The sequence below is a fragment of the Dermacentor variabilis genome, chromosome 2 (genome assembly GCF_050947875.1).
Source record: "Dermacentor variabilis isolate Ectoservices chromosome 2, ASM5094787v1, whole genome shotgun sequence".
NCBI classification, from domain to species: domain Eukaryota; kingdom Metazoa; phylum Arthropoda; class Arachnida; order Ixodida; family Ixodidae; genus Dermacentor; species Dermacentor variabilis.
This window is the reverse complement of record NC_134569.1, coordinates 55,271,333-55,284,117: the sequence shown is the minus strand read 5'-3', so window position 1 is coordinate 55,284,117 and position 12,785 is coordinate 55,271,333. Positions and strand designations below refer to the sequence as shown.

The 12,785-nt window shown below is 46.9% G+C and overlaps 1 protein-coding gene across 1 annotated transcript; it reads right to left on the bottom strand.

Annotated features, from left to right (window-relative positions):
- Window positions 1-14: 14 nt before the first annotated feature.
- On the bottom strand, window positions 15-12,603 carry sau (Golgi phosphoprotein 3 homolog sauron). The gene is made up of 3 exons (XM_075680625.1): window positions 12,256-12,603; window positions 7,196-7,442; window positions 15-1,290 (listed from the first exon to the last, which is right to left on the bottom strand). The coding sequence occupies exons 1-3, from the start codon at window positions 12,430-12,432 to the stop codon at window positions 866-868; spliced, it is 849 nt and encodes a 282-aa protein (XP_075536740.1). The 5' UTR covers window positions 12,433-12,603; the 3' UTR covers window positions 15-865.
- Window positions 12,604-12,785: the final 182 nt, after the last annotated feature.

Here is a 12,785-nt window from a genome sequence, read left to right as displayed (position 1 = left end):
GTATAAACTGGACATTCAGTTGAGAGCAGCGTGTTTATTTACAATCAGAACGACAGGAGAGCCACCTTTTACCAAAAGAATACAGCGAAAGAAGAAAAAGGTTCCCAGCTGGCATTGAGCTACTGCAGAAGCCGCCAAGCTGACGGCAAGAGCCGCACCCACAGGAGTGAAAAAAATAAAAGGCCCAGCTATGTACAAGGACAGACCTTCTGTAATGTGCAGCACAAAGCACACCGGGGGTCTTTTGCAGTGTCAGGCAGCTGGAGCTCTGGATTAGCACAAAGGTTGCCTCCCGCGCTCCCTTGGGAAAAAAAAAAAATCTGGTCCAGTGCTTGGGAAAAAGCTTTGGGGCCAAAATCTTGGAGTGGGCAAGCACTGCCCAGCTGGGGGCCACCCAACCTTGTTGCAAGCTTTCAGTTATGCAATACACTATGGCACTGGGCATAGAAACAACAGAGGTAAAGGATATGACGCACAGACATGGCTTTTGTCTCACTTGTTTCAATGAAGTAATGTTGAGGTAACGATCACATGTTAGTGCCATAACAGCACCTGAAGCTTCAACTTCCAGTAATAGTAACAACGGCACAATACTACATTAAGTGCCTGTAGCTTTGCAAATGTATGGAGAATTTTCACTCTTATTGCCTTGATTTCCATGACAGCAGCACCAATGTGTATGAGAACTGAAAGCTTGCAGCTCCTGCCACTACTCCCCCAAGGACCGGGCTTGCTCCAAAGAGAGGCGTTATGACCAGAGGCACTCGGCAGGGCTGGAAGTGTGCCCAAGAAGGGCACTCCACCAGCCCACTATCTTCCCCTCTATCCTCCTTCAGGGTGCGGGGGTGGTTGGGTCGTGGCTGCATCACTTGACAAAAGCAGCAAAGACACCCCACATGACCTCGTTGGCATTGGGCTTGGCTGCCTCGGCCTCCATGTCGAGCTCGAGCAGCTCGCGCACCCGGCGCATGGCCAGCTCGTAGTCATCGTCTGAGAGTGGTGCAAAGGCATTCTCCAGCACGTCAGAGGCATGTGCCAGCACCAGCAGTGCCAACAGCCGCCGGTCCATGCGCTGGGGGTCATTGACCCAGCGGCTCAGCACTGCCTCCTGCACTCGGCGCACCAGCTTGCCCTTGGACGTCTGGTCTACCAGCGGGTGCGTCGTCATGTCGAAGAGCAGGAAGTTTTGCTTCTCTGTGGTCAGAACTCCCTTTTCCACCAGGTTCTTGGCTAGACGCTCGCGGACATTGCGCAGCTGGTATCGCAGCTTCAGAGGATTCCACGTTTCACCTGCATACAAGCAGACCCAAAAGTGAATGTGCCTTTGTACAATGACTGACTTTAATTCCACAACTACAACATGCATTGTAAAAAAGAAACAAAAAACTGCGGAGTAAATATCCAATAATTATATCAGTGTCCCGGATCTGCAGATCTCCGGTGCAGTGAATAACGCAGTGCTGAGAAACATCACTATGCAGTTTTCAAGAAAACATCTTGGCAAAACTACTGGCATAGCAAAGCTTACGTTCAAAGAAGCGACATTCCTACCTGGACAAATGCAATGCTTCCATTACTAAAATACCTCCTTCACACAACTGTGCAAAAAACAAGATGATTGAAGGAAAAAGCTACAGTAACAATTTTAAAAAGTTTGATTCAAGCTACACAACATTCTGGCTTAGCTGCATTACGTGACAATTTTATTTCGTCATCATTTTACGTGTCATGATAACTCTTACAAATCTATGGGCTGCAGTGTACTAGTACAGATGAGGACATAAAACACCCCATGACAAAGTCTCCCAGCAGATTGTGTCTACATATCAAACCCTTATGGCCAGCACGGATGTGGCTGTAGAAATAAACTACTTGGTATAGGATCCAACATTGGACCTCTTAACCCTGCGACATGCTTAAACCAAGTGCACAGCAAATGCCATTGGGCACTAAGAAAAAATAGTGTTCATTACAGACATGGGGAACAGTAGTGATGCTGCTGTTCCTTTAGGCCTTGTCCTCGGCAGCATTACACGGTACTCCTATTCGTTTTAAATGTGAAAAATGCCACTAAAGCATGAGCTGAAGACTGTCAAAATCTGTGGTGACATGAGAACTGCTGGAGGACGGTTCTAGTTTCTTCTACCTGACTTTCAAAGCCTCCACATACTGGGCCAGTATAACATAAAGCTATTCCAATCTGTTTTTCTTCCAAATCCGCCATTAGCCTTTCGTGATAGGAGAGTGTAGCGCACTGCTATGTGCCACAATGGTCCGGTCACAAAAGACGACGACATGTCCAACTCGCTGACAGTGCGCGAGCAGTGGAATTGGCGGAATCGGGCTTTTGCTTGATTGAGCGGGCTCAGCTAAAATATAATTTGTGGTCACCAGGCACCAGCGACTTCATCCACAAATTAGTGGCTCCAGACTTTGCGTCATCGCTGTAAGCTCCTGCTGCCGCAGCCGCTTTGCTAGGCCTGCCGCCACAAGGAGCTTGAGCCCTGCTGTATTCACAGTCAGCCAGTCCTCGGTTCAGCTATCCAGTCAGCCATGGCCTCGGATTCCCCCAATCAAGTACTGCCGTCAGTGCCACTACCCCGCAATCCCGAGGAATCTGCTCTCAAGCTCCCGGAATTCTGGTCGCCGGACTCGGAACTTTGGTTCATTACCATGGAATCCTTGTTTCGTCACTATTGCCTCAGTTCGCAGTTGACCATGTTCGACCACGTCATTGGAGTGCTTACACCTACTACTGCTGCGATTGTTCGCGATGTTCTACGCTCCCCGCCCATCAACCGCCCCTATGACCACCTTAAAAAAAAATAGCAACGCTCATCCAGTGCACCACTGAAACGGAGCAGCATCAATTACAGCAACTTCTTACATTGGAGGAGCTTGGCGGCTACAAGCCTACCGACTTATTGTGCCGCATGAAAGCCTTGGCGAAGACCTGGCGCCTTCAATTGATGGCGCACTTCTCAGGGAACTTTTCCTGTGGCACCTTTCACCGCAGGTGCACATGACCCTGACTGTGTCTTCATTCTCGACGTTGGAATCTCTGGCCCAGTTGGCCGACAAGATTATGGATGTTGGTTTTGCCACTGTGGCCGCAGTTCATTGCCCTCCTGATCCTCCATCCCACGGCACAGCCGCTGGCGACAGCTATGCGCAGCAAGTAGCCTGACTGACAGCTGAGGTCGCTGCCATCAAAACACACCGTCCATGTTCTTTGTCATGACTTCGCCGCCCCAGCCTCGGTCACCCTGCACACCGTTCTCCTCTCCCGTTACACTTTGCTGGTACCATTGTCGCTATTGCTCTCACGCAAACCAGTGCCACCGGCCCTGCTCCTACGCAGGAAACGGTTGGGCCGAACACCAACGGCGACCGCTGTTCCTGACCCCAGATTCAGTCACCTTTTCCACATCCCTGACCACATCACCAAAGTCTGCTATCTCGTCGACACTGGCACCAAGATTTGCCTCCTTCCTCCTACATTGGCTCAGCGCTGCCATTTTCCTGACTAGCCTCCTCTCACCGCAGTCAATGGATCGACCATTCGGACATACAGATGGAAGTCAGTGACTCTTGACATCAGCCTCACACGTACCTTTCACCGAATCTTTGTTATCGCAGCCAGGTGCCAGTCCATCATCGAAGCTGACTTTCCTTGGCACTACAATCTCGTCGTCGACGTGCAGCACAGCCACATCTTGCACTCTGAGATGAGCTTAACCGTCCAAGGAGTTTCCTATTGTGCTCCACTGTTTCGGCTTCTCCAGGCGCACATGGCTGTTTCCGACACTTGGTCAGCTGTCCTTGCCAAGTTTCCGGATGTCTTCCAACCCCCTTCCTTTAGTCCTCGGTTGCTTGGCGCTTAACATCACAGCGTGGCACTTCATATCACCATGACTGGCCCTCCTGTGTTTGCTCGGGCGCATCGCCTCGCGCTGGATCGTCTAGCTTCGCCAAAGAAGAGTTTCAACGCATGCTTGACCTCTGCTTCATTCCTCCTTCCTCCAGTCCTTGGACCTCGCCACTCCATGAGGTGCGCAAAAAGAATGGTGACTGGCGCCGCTGTGGCAATTACCATACTCTCAACAAGGCACTGTCCTAGACTGGTACCCAATACCTCACATTGAGGACTTTACGTCGGCACTGCACAGCTGCACCATTTTTAGCAACGCCGACCTGGTGAAAGCCTACCACCAGATCCCTGTGGAACCCTTAGATACCCCAGACCGCCATTACAACACCCTTCGGCCTATTTCAATATCTGCGCATGCCTTTCAGTCTTCGTAATGCGGCCCAGTCATTTCAGCGTTTCGTTGACTAGGTATATGTGGCTTGACATGCTGCTTTGCCTATCTTGATGACATCCTCACCTACCACACTACCGTCGAAGCTCACAAGCTCCATCTACATCAAGTGCTTGCAAGACTCTGCAAGTTTGGCCTTGTCGTTAAGGTTCTGAAGAGCAAGTTTGGCGTTACGGGGTTGGATTTCCTCGACCATTGTGTCAATGCATGCAAAATTCGTCTACTCCAGATGCATGTCACAGCCATCCATGAGTTTAATCAGCCATCCACCACCAGGCAACTGCGTTAATTTCTTGGCCTCACCAACTATTACCGCTACTTCATTCCTCACAGTGGCAATATACTGCAGCCTCTACACAACCTTCTCTTGGGCCTCAAGACAACGAATACTGCCATGGCCTGGAATGACAACGCTTATTGTATGTTTAGAGGCATTAAAGAAGCCATTGCTTCTGCAACATTCCATGTCCACCCCAAATGCGACACCCCAACATATGTCATGGCTGACGCATTGGACACCGCTGTTGGTGCAGTCTTGCAGCAGTTCATTGCTGGTGCTTGGCAGCCCATCACCTTCTTTTCCAAGAAGCTTGCACTCCCTGAGCACTGCTACAGCACACTCGGCTGAGAACTGCTCGCCATCTATTTGGCTGTGAAGCACTTTCGACATTTTCTCAAGGGAAGTTCCCTTCATGTCCTTCGACTTTTGCCTTAGCATCCAGCAACACCTCCTACGCTCCCCACGAAATCAGAGAGCTTGCTTACATTTCTGAATTCATCAGCGACATTCGTGATGTCAGCGGAAAATCCAACGCCGCCAACCATGCAATGGACCACGGCTGACTGGTCATCGACTTCACGACCATGGCTACCACCCAGAGTGTCGACATCGAGCTCCAGCTGCTTTGCACAAGCGGTACCTCTCTAGTGTTTGAAGATATCTTGCTTCCTCACTGCGACGTGCCCCTTCATTTGTGATATGTTAACCGGATGTCCGCGTCCTTACATGCATCGCCCATACTGCTGGACCGTTTTTGATGCTCTCCATTCTTTGGCTCATCTTGGCATTTGCACAACACAGCGACTCGTCACTTCTCGTTATGTGCGGCCCAGTATCAACGTAGACATTTGTCGCTGGTCACGCGCGTGCCTCAACTGTCAAGTCTAAAGTGCATCACCACATTGCGACTCCTCTTGGCACATTCCCGCCCTTGAATGCCCGCTTCAGCCATCTGCACGTCAATATCGTTGGCCCCCTTCCACCCTGTGGGAACCGTCACTACCCGTTAACTTGCACTGACAGGTTCACGTGATGGCCTGAAGCGGTGGCCCTCCTGGACATAACGGCAGAGTCGATAGCTTGAGTACTCATCACACTCTGGATTAGCCGCTACGGTCTCCCTTCCATTATTACGACTGACCGTGGTCGTCAATTAGATCCAATCTATCTCAGCTACTCGGCATCAATCCCATCAATACTACCTCCTACCACCCAATATCCAATGGGATCATCGAACGTTTTCACTGCCAAGTGAAGGCTTCACTCACGGTTTCAACTTTTCCTGCATCATGGATAGAGCGTCTTCCTTTTTATATGCTTGATATCCACACCGCTCGTCGCAGTGCCTCTTCCACCAGCACCGCCAAGCTTATGTTAGGCACCACTCAACGAGTCCTTGGCGGATATTTAGAAGACTCGCCCACCGTACCTGAGACTATGCCTACCGTCTACGCAGCGCTACGCATAGCTCCCCCCACCCCCCGGACAATGACATTCTTCCCGGTGTGTATACGTCAGCCCTGGCCTTGAGAACTGCATGCGCGTCTTTATGTGCCACAACGCTGTGCATCCTCCATTACGGTCTCCATATGATGGCTCGTTCAAAGTACTAAAGCGTGCAACTAAAAACTTTCTATTGCTCATCAATGGCCGGGAAGATACGGTCCACGACAACCGTATGAAGGTGCCTGCTTGGACTCAGATGCTTTAGTCACTTCTGCTATCACACTCCCTCCCAACCAGGCCAGTCCTACTCGCCGTGTACATTTCATACCGCTGCCATCCACGCTTTGCCATGCGTCCAGCTCACGGCTTCCTCGCTAGAAGGGGGGCCCTGTAGTGCACCACTACATGCCACAATACGTGGTCCGGTCACAATAGACGATAACACACCCAGCACGCTGACGGTGTGCAAGCAGTGGAATTAGCGGAATGAGGCTTCCGCCTGATTGAACGGGCTCAGCTAAAACATAATTTGTGGACACCAGGCACCAGCATCTGTCTGGTTTTTCTTCACCCACAACAGTATGGTTTGGGTCCACCCCATATGGACTGGCGTTACGCCCATATGGGCAGAGCCTGAGCCATTTTGACCTATCAGGGAGGGAGCGCTAATGGCCAATTTGGAATAAAAACAGATTGGAATAGTTTTACATTATACCATCCCTACCTACAATTCCTTTCTTGGTGACATAGTGGTACCAAACCCATGCTACACTAAATGAAAACAAAAGAGACAGAAAATAAAATACTAGATCATTAGAAAATACCGCTCCTGGCTGCCTCAGCTGACAAAGTAACTGTGCTGGACTTGCAGAGGTCCTGTATGTACCACAATCATGGACATGTCCAAACTTTCTTATGTTGCTAAGTTTGCTTTTCAAGAAATTAGTTCGTTCCATTTGCAGCATTCAGCTACAATCAGGTGGAAGGTGTCTGTTTTTTCATGATATGTTGACGTGCCACTGCAAAGCAGATGTGCATGCCAACATCCCTTGCCATTGGCACAATGGTCACCTGACCCTTGGCCTGCTGCCATGAGCTTTGATGCACGTGCTAGGCCTTTGATAAAACCCAGCATCTGCTCTCCTACCACTTAGGTAGTCAATCCAGGCCTGCAAGGTCTCGGGGGGTCGAGTCTCCTTGAGGTGGCGCAATGCTTCATCTAGAAGTACATCGCCTGTAGGTGTGTCCGAGCGTAGCAGCACCTTGCGCAGCAGCAGCGACCGGCGCCGCACCCCACATCGCTCCAGCTCAATGCGGCCTCGCAATGCCAGCTCCACCAGGATGCACCCTCGCAGGCCCGACGAAATGCAGTCATTCCAGAAGGATGTGTAGCCCTGCATGTGCCAGCGACCTCCAAAACGTCAGCAGCTCACCACCACATACAGTACAGGCAAACTATTGTATCACAACTCAAAATACATTCGTGTACACTGTGTTAACATCGTATGCATTTCATAAAGTACTTCCCTAGTCCAAGCAAAATAAATCAAGAGCACATGTCTGCAGCTATTTCAGTTCAAAAAATTAAAAAAATGTAAAGGAAACAATGACACCCTATATTATAGGAGGGTGAAATAGTTTCTATAAAGATGATGCTGTGCAAGGTGGTTCTGCTCTTTGGCTAGACAGTACTTGTACACCGCTGTTACTTCAACTGAGGAACCCAAACTGTTCTAAATTTTTTTGTAGGTTCTGTGTGAAAGAGGTAAGCTCACACCAAGAGTGGTGTGAAACAATAGACAATGACATCCTGATAAAGTTTGACTTATTGGAACGCAACACACATGATATGACAGTTGCAGCAGTGAAGCCTATGTAAGGATATTGCCTAATTTCTATTGGCAGTTTGGGCTATATTTAAGAAATTGCTAGAAGTAATTGAATTAATGGTAGGTCATCATAAGAATGACATTAAAGGCTGCACTATTCAGATTAAAGAACATAATACGGGATTTTTGTTAGTGCGTGATAAAAAGCTTTGGTAAGGTAGCAATTATTAGTTTTGATCTTAAAGCCGAAGCATAGAAACATAGCAGTGTCTTCAGTTGCAGCTCACTAATTGCGTTCTTGCATAATCGCTGTGTTATACAGCTGTGTGTATTCCATTCATGTCTTCAGTTGCTGCAGAATGTTCATACATTTTTTAAAGTTCTGTGTACCCACAAACAACACTTCATTTTGTATCTATCTACTGTACCTCACTCACGCAATAGCACAACAATGGAGCCTGTGAAGGACATTAAATAAATAAATTCAAATGCTTCTGCATTCATCCTGACCAGAATGTGGCCACCATGGCTGGAAATTGAACCTGCAACCTCAGTTCAGCAGCCTCAGCCATAGACTAACGAGCCGGCTGTTCCGAGCCAGTCATAAATGAGCCAGCTGTTTAGTTAAAGGGCTCATCTAAATCGAGCTCAATTTTTGGTCCAACATTCTATACTGTCACATCATCTTCACATGTGTCAAAAAGTACTTGTCGTATGCGACTGTTACTTCAGTGTAATGTCTCCAGCAGTTTTTAGAACTGTAACAACAGACGGTTAATCTGAACTCCACAACAATACAACAAAATCCAATTTGATGACAGTTGATCACGATCCCATTTTTAAACCACCTCTTTCATTAGTCTTTCTTTACAGACAAGAAATTTGCCCTGCAAGGAGGTTGTAGCAAGTTTTGGCAAGTATCATCACCACCATTTCAAAATATATGAATATAGCAATAACTCGAAAATGTGCTCCTCTGGTTTCGAGAGACATTAGCAAGTTTTAGTTTTAGCATGTCTGTATATGTATCACTATTGGCAGAATACTACATTACTAGAAATAACGCGAGAAGCTGCATTGGTGGCACCATCTTGTAGTTTTTATCCAGAGAGGGACAGCAGCTATTGCAGTGACCAACCGTATTCTGCTTAGTTGCTGATGTAATCTATCAGCAGCAACATAATTTTGTAGTCAAGTATTTGATGGAAACCTGTCTAGTGAGAAGGTTGAAATTGTTGAAAAGTTGTTGAAATTGGATGCCAACCACAAAAATAGAAAATATGAGAGGTTCTGGCTTTCGTGTGGGAGCCAAAATGTCTTATTTTTAGTTTTAGTGGACGGCATCCGATTTCAACAACTTCCCAGCAAAGTAATTGTTAACATGCAGCTCTTTTTATTTTCCTTCGAGAAGAACGCACATGAATAGCAAATGTTTCTTGTGCACTGAGGTTTGACAATGCATTACAGGACCTTGCCACCAGCGTTTTTACTGCTGTCCGCATCTCAGGAACGATGTGTTCCGTGATGGGTAACAGTTAACGGACAAGCCAAAACTCTCTTGAAGGGCAACACCAAATCAGTTTAGACAAGTGAAGTATTTTTCAAACACTTCACTTCCGTTTATTTTTGGGAGGAAAAGTTGATTACCAGCAGAGAAAAATAAAAGCCAAACTTCCTGTTTACTTATTTTCCATGCAAACCATAGTGCCGGTGACATTTATTAATGCCACACACCGAGCAAATTCGAGCTGGTTTTGCATGGCAGAAGTACTCAAATGTTGCTGGGTTAAGTCCGATTCCTTTAGAATGCAATGCTTGTTTATCACTAAGAACTTGGCTAGTCCTGAGCAGATGCTGCTGAATTTCATGATGGCATGAAAGCTGCTGGGACCTTCCAAGTTCGTGTAGCCATGAGTTTCAATTTTGCATGGCTTACAAACATCCTCTCATGACAGGAATGACGTTTCATGGTTTTCCATAAGTGCAAGTTACACATCCAGCTCTACTTATATTCCATTTGACGGTTTCTTTAGGTGTACAGCTCATTAGTGGGTTAGCTTAGATGCAGAACATTAACGCCTTCACTTACTCTGTGCATTCCTTAGAATTTTATCAATATTTCTGAATTCTTTTCCAACTTAAAGACCATAATTATTTCAAGAATAAGAGTAATTCTGCTATTTATTTTATTAAGGCATATCTTTGGGTGAATTGGTATTTCATGAAAAAGAAAACTTTTGACTCCATAAAGGAAAAAAATGGAGACAAGTTTGAAACAGCACAGACGCTAATTTCCAGGCAAGTTAATTTACAGCAGTTCAACATATATATGCTAGGTGTTAAAAACAATGCATGCACACAGCAAACACCGTGAGGCCCCACTCTATCTGCTGACCTCTAGCCAAGAGCACATTAAAAAAAAAGTGCTACGCAAGGTTCTCCATCTATTGGCCAACATTTGTGGAACTGCATAACAGAAAAACATGCATGTCTATCCTGCTCTTATCAGCCAGCCCTAAAGACCAGACAATCCTGTTGATAACGAAGGCTGAGTGCCTCTTGGGCTACTTTCACCATGATTATATGTCTCGCTTGTGCAGACTTGGCCTATTTGGTTTTTTCCACCCTATCAATTATGCATATATTTTAACTATGCATACCACCATATGGTTTAGCATACCCAACTAATCGAAAGAACAACTTCAATGCAAGCAATGGTTACGTGGGGCATCAAATTAAATTCTTTCCAACACTTATTGCCTTCCTTTGATTTTACAAGTGTGCTATAAACCTTGCGAATTTTCCATAATTCGTTCCCCGAAATTTGGAATAGATGGGCTGCCGTTGCCTTAGAGATGCTGCTCAATTTTACAAAAGTAAGGCCGGCTACAACAACCAGTGGGTTTTACCACTCAATAAATGGCATGAATCTATTTACAAGGTATGAAATTCGAAACTGAAAATGTATTATTGAGTTCCATCAGCTCCCATTAATTCGACCTTTGTGGGACAACATTTGGCCAAATTAAAAATGGCGGTAAAATGAACACATTCAAATATTTTTGTACTACTTGAGGCTGAAGTACGACTCAATCAGCATGCGGTAACAAGCACCGACATGTATAAACGCTGTGCGCAACTAAAAGGAAAAGTAAAGCTTTGAAAATAGAAGTAAAGAAGTGCCATCAGATGAAAGTCTTGTTTTTTAAGCCTTCGTAGCCGCTGCATACTGAGAGGAAACTGGCCGGGGTCAAATTAATTGCAGCGGTATGTTTTCACATTCGAACTATGCAGTTGTTTTTTTTTTTTCATAGCTGCCCCCCCCCCAATGTATGGCCTCTCACCGGGACTTTTCAGTACGTTCGAATTATGCGAAAGTTCGAATTAACCAGCGTCGACTGTATTGGGAACAGAGTTTGTGCCTTGCTCATACACAAATGTCAGCATTTCTGGAAAACATCCGTCCAAAAATATATTAACTCTTAGGTACACATGCTACTTATGCTTGTACAGAAGTTTACGCTTCGCATGCGCTCAGCTGCAAGAGCGCTATTTATATGCCCAATTACTGAACATCAACAACGAAAGTAGCAATAAAAAAACAGGCATTGCAGTCGCTCGTCGCGTGCTGGTTCTAGTAACGCAAGGAAAGGCCGCAGGCAACGCGGAATTCCCCACGTAAGAAGAAACGCCGATACAGGTACGCCGCTCAACGAGTTCGCGGCTGTCATGAGTGTGCACGCCGCTTTCGAGTTTCAACACACCGCCGGACTTCATCAACGTCTGCCAATTGCAGCGTCGAAGAAACGACAGGGCGGTGATACCCGCGACACACACTTGAAAAACGCGCAGCTGCTACGATGCGAGGCAGGCGCACAGCCAGGCAGCTGGCAGAGGAAAAACAGGTGGACGACAACAGGCCCTCAGAAGCACCATTTTTTCGTTCAGAAGCCTCACGGACGTCACTCGCGTTCCCTACGCAGTGTCGCTAGTGTGAAACGACTGTAGCTCGAAAGGTTAAATCACATGAATTCATTGCCGTGCAATTCAGCCGGCAAGGCATGTAGGACGAAATCTTTCTGGATCGAACGAGAGTTTCAACAAATTATTGCGATGCAATGCCGCTGCCACTCCTTAAGCTACATTTTGAGCGGCGCCAGAACAGCAAAGTTCGGGTACAAAAGGAGCAAAAGCATCCGCAATCACTACGTAACCAACTCGGCGGCCCTGACATGAGGGCGGCTGCAGAGAGCGCTGCGCGAGGTTCCGTTGTGAAAGCTTTAGGCAAAGCGAACCACCGGAAGGAGACCCCAGCACTGTTATCTATACATTAAAATGCGCCAAAGCGGAGTGTACTTCACAGCATAGAATTACTTGCCTCTTTTTCTTTAAGCCCCAAAAGAAGCACTTCTTCCATCAGCGTTAGGCGAGTCTCCTTTGAATCGACATCGTCTTCGCTCTCTGGTCGGTTCACAGACTCGTCCACGTCTTTGCCCCGACCGTCCGGGTTCGAACAAGCGTTCTTTCTTTGAACAAGTCCCTCTTTGCGCAGCATTGTACCTGATCGGTGCGAACTGCTCAGAAAGTGGGCATACACAGTCCTTCCCTTATAAGCAGGGTTTCACTTGCCAACGCGTTCTGCACAAACACATAGCACACACTCCAATCACGTATACAAGAAAAAAAACTGAGCAGCAGCAGTAATGGCGGACAATGACGTCAAGAATCACCGCTTGACACCGCCTAGTAAGCGGTGTCGTATCAACAAAGAAAAAGAAAATGAGACATTTGAAGTTCCGGCATTTAAAAGCAAATTAATTTAATGCTTTTCAACTCTTTTACGCATCTATGAACAAGCCAACGAGAATTACAGCAAAACAGCCAACAAAAATTTTATTTAGCGTTCTG

Excerpts from the sequence above, each read along its gene's own strand:
- sau (XM_075680625.1), bottom strand. The coding sequence starts at position 12,432 with ATGCTGCGCAAAGAGGGACTTGTTCAAAGAAAGAACGCTTGTTCGAAC. Across the intron at positions 7,443-12,255 it reads TGGGGCTTAAAGAAAAAGAG|GGCTACACATCCTTCTGGAA; the intron begins GCAAGTAATTCT and ends TGGCACATGCAG. Across the intron at positions 1,291-7,195 it reads CTGGATTGACTACCTAAGTG|GTGAAACGTGGAATCCTCTG; the intron begins GTAGGAGAGCAG and ends GCTTGTATGCAG.